The sequence below is a fragment of the Sceloporus undulatus genome, chromosome 5, assembly GCF_019175285.1.
Source record: "Sceloporus undulatus isolate JIND9_A2432 ecotype Alabama chromosome 5, SceUnd_v1.1, whole genome shotgun sequence".
In the NCBI taxonomy this organism is placed as follows: domain Eukaryota; kingdom Metazoa; phylum Chordata; class Lepidosauria; order Squamata; family Phrynosomatidae; genus Sceloporus; species Sceloporus undulatus.
In genome coordinates this window covers 95065687-95066568 of record NC_056526.1, presented here as the reverse complement: position 1 = coordinate 95066568, position 882 = coordinate 95065687, and the positions used below count along the sequence as shown (strand labels likewise).

Sequence of the window (882 nt, the reverse complement as noted above, 5' to 3'; positions counted from 1 at the left end):
AATTCTGGGAGTTGGAGTTTGTTGTGGGGCCCAGAGCAGAGCTCCGCTCCGCTCTGGGCCCCACAACAAACTCCAACTCCCAGAATTCCATAGCAAAGAGTGAGACAAAGAGTTAAAGCGCTTCCAAACCGGGTTATTTCTCCGATGTGAATGCATTCAGCAACAGTAACGGCAACAACAACACCTTGGAGGCGAACGACGCTCTGCACATGCCCAGAGGCACTCCCGCCTCACCTGAGGGCCCTCGGCGCTTCTGCTGCCGCTGGAGATCGCTCTCGTAGAAGCCCAGGGTCTCGGTCCTCTGCTGCTGCTGGTGTTGCTGCTGGTGCCCCAGACTAGGAGAAGGGGAAGGAGGGGCAGATCTCGCCGGCGATGGCTGAGTGGACCGCGATTCCCCGCCCGTGAAGCTGCTCCTCCGCTGCCCGGGCTCCGGATGGAGGAGCGAGCCATCCCCGCTCCCCACGGCGGCGGCGGCATCCGCCATCTTCCCGCCCGCAACTGCCACCAAGTCCTGCTGCTGCTGGGCGAACAAGGCTCCAGCAGCAGCGGCAGCGGCAGCGGCGGCGGCGCTCCCCCGGAGTACGTCATCTCCGCGCGACAAGGAGCGCACCAGCCGGGCCCACCTCTCCAGCGCGCGCGAGCGGCGAGCCGTCCTGGCGGCCATCTTGGCATTGCCATGGCAACGCCAGAGGCCTAGTAGGCCTAGCGCCCTCGCCGCGCCGCCTCTCTCCTCCTCCCCACAGGCGCCGCTGCCATAGGCCCCCGAAGTGATACAAGCCCTTGTTAGCCCAGCCTTCTCTGGCAGTAGTTCAGCTCGGCTGAGCCAACAATGGCCTTTTCTCCTCCCTTACACTCTGTCAGTGTGTGGCTGACTCACCACCG

General features: G+C 64.3%; 1 protein-coding gene across 3 annotated transcripts in view; it reads right to left on the bottom strand.

The window, feature by feature from the left end:
• TAPT1 (transmembrane anterior posterior transformation 1) overlaps window positions 1-664 on the bottom strand; it is a 195182-nt gene extending 194518 nt beyond the window's left edge. Inside the window, exon 1 of one of the 3 annotated variants that reach the window (XM_042470583.1) lies at window positions 235-664. In XM_042470583.1, the coding sequence (XP_042326517.1) occupies window positions 235-664 (430 nt within the window). The remainder of the gene's footprint in view (window positions 1-234) is intronic. The other 2 variants (XM_042470585.1, XM_042470584.1) reach the window with 2 other exon arrangements.
• Between the last annotated feature and the right edge of the window lie 218 nt (window positions 665-882).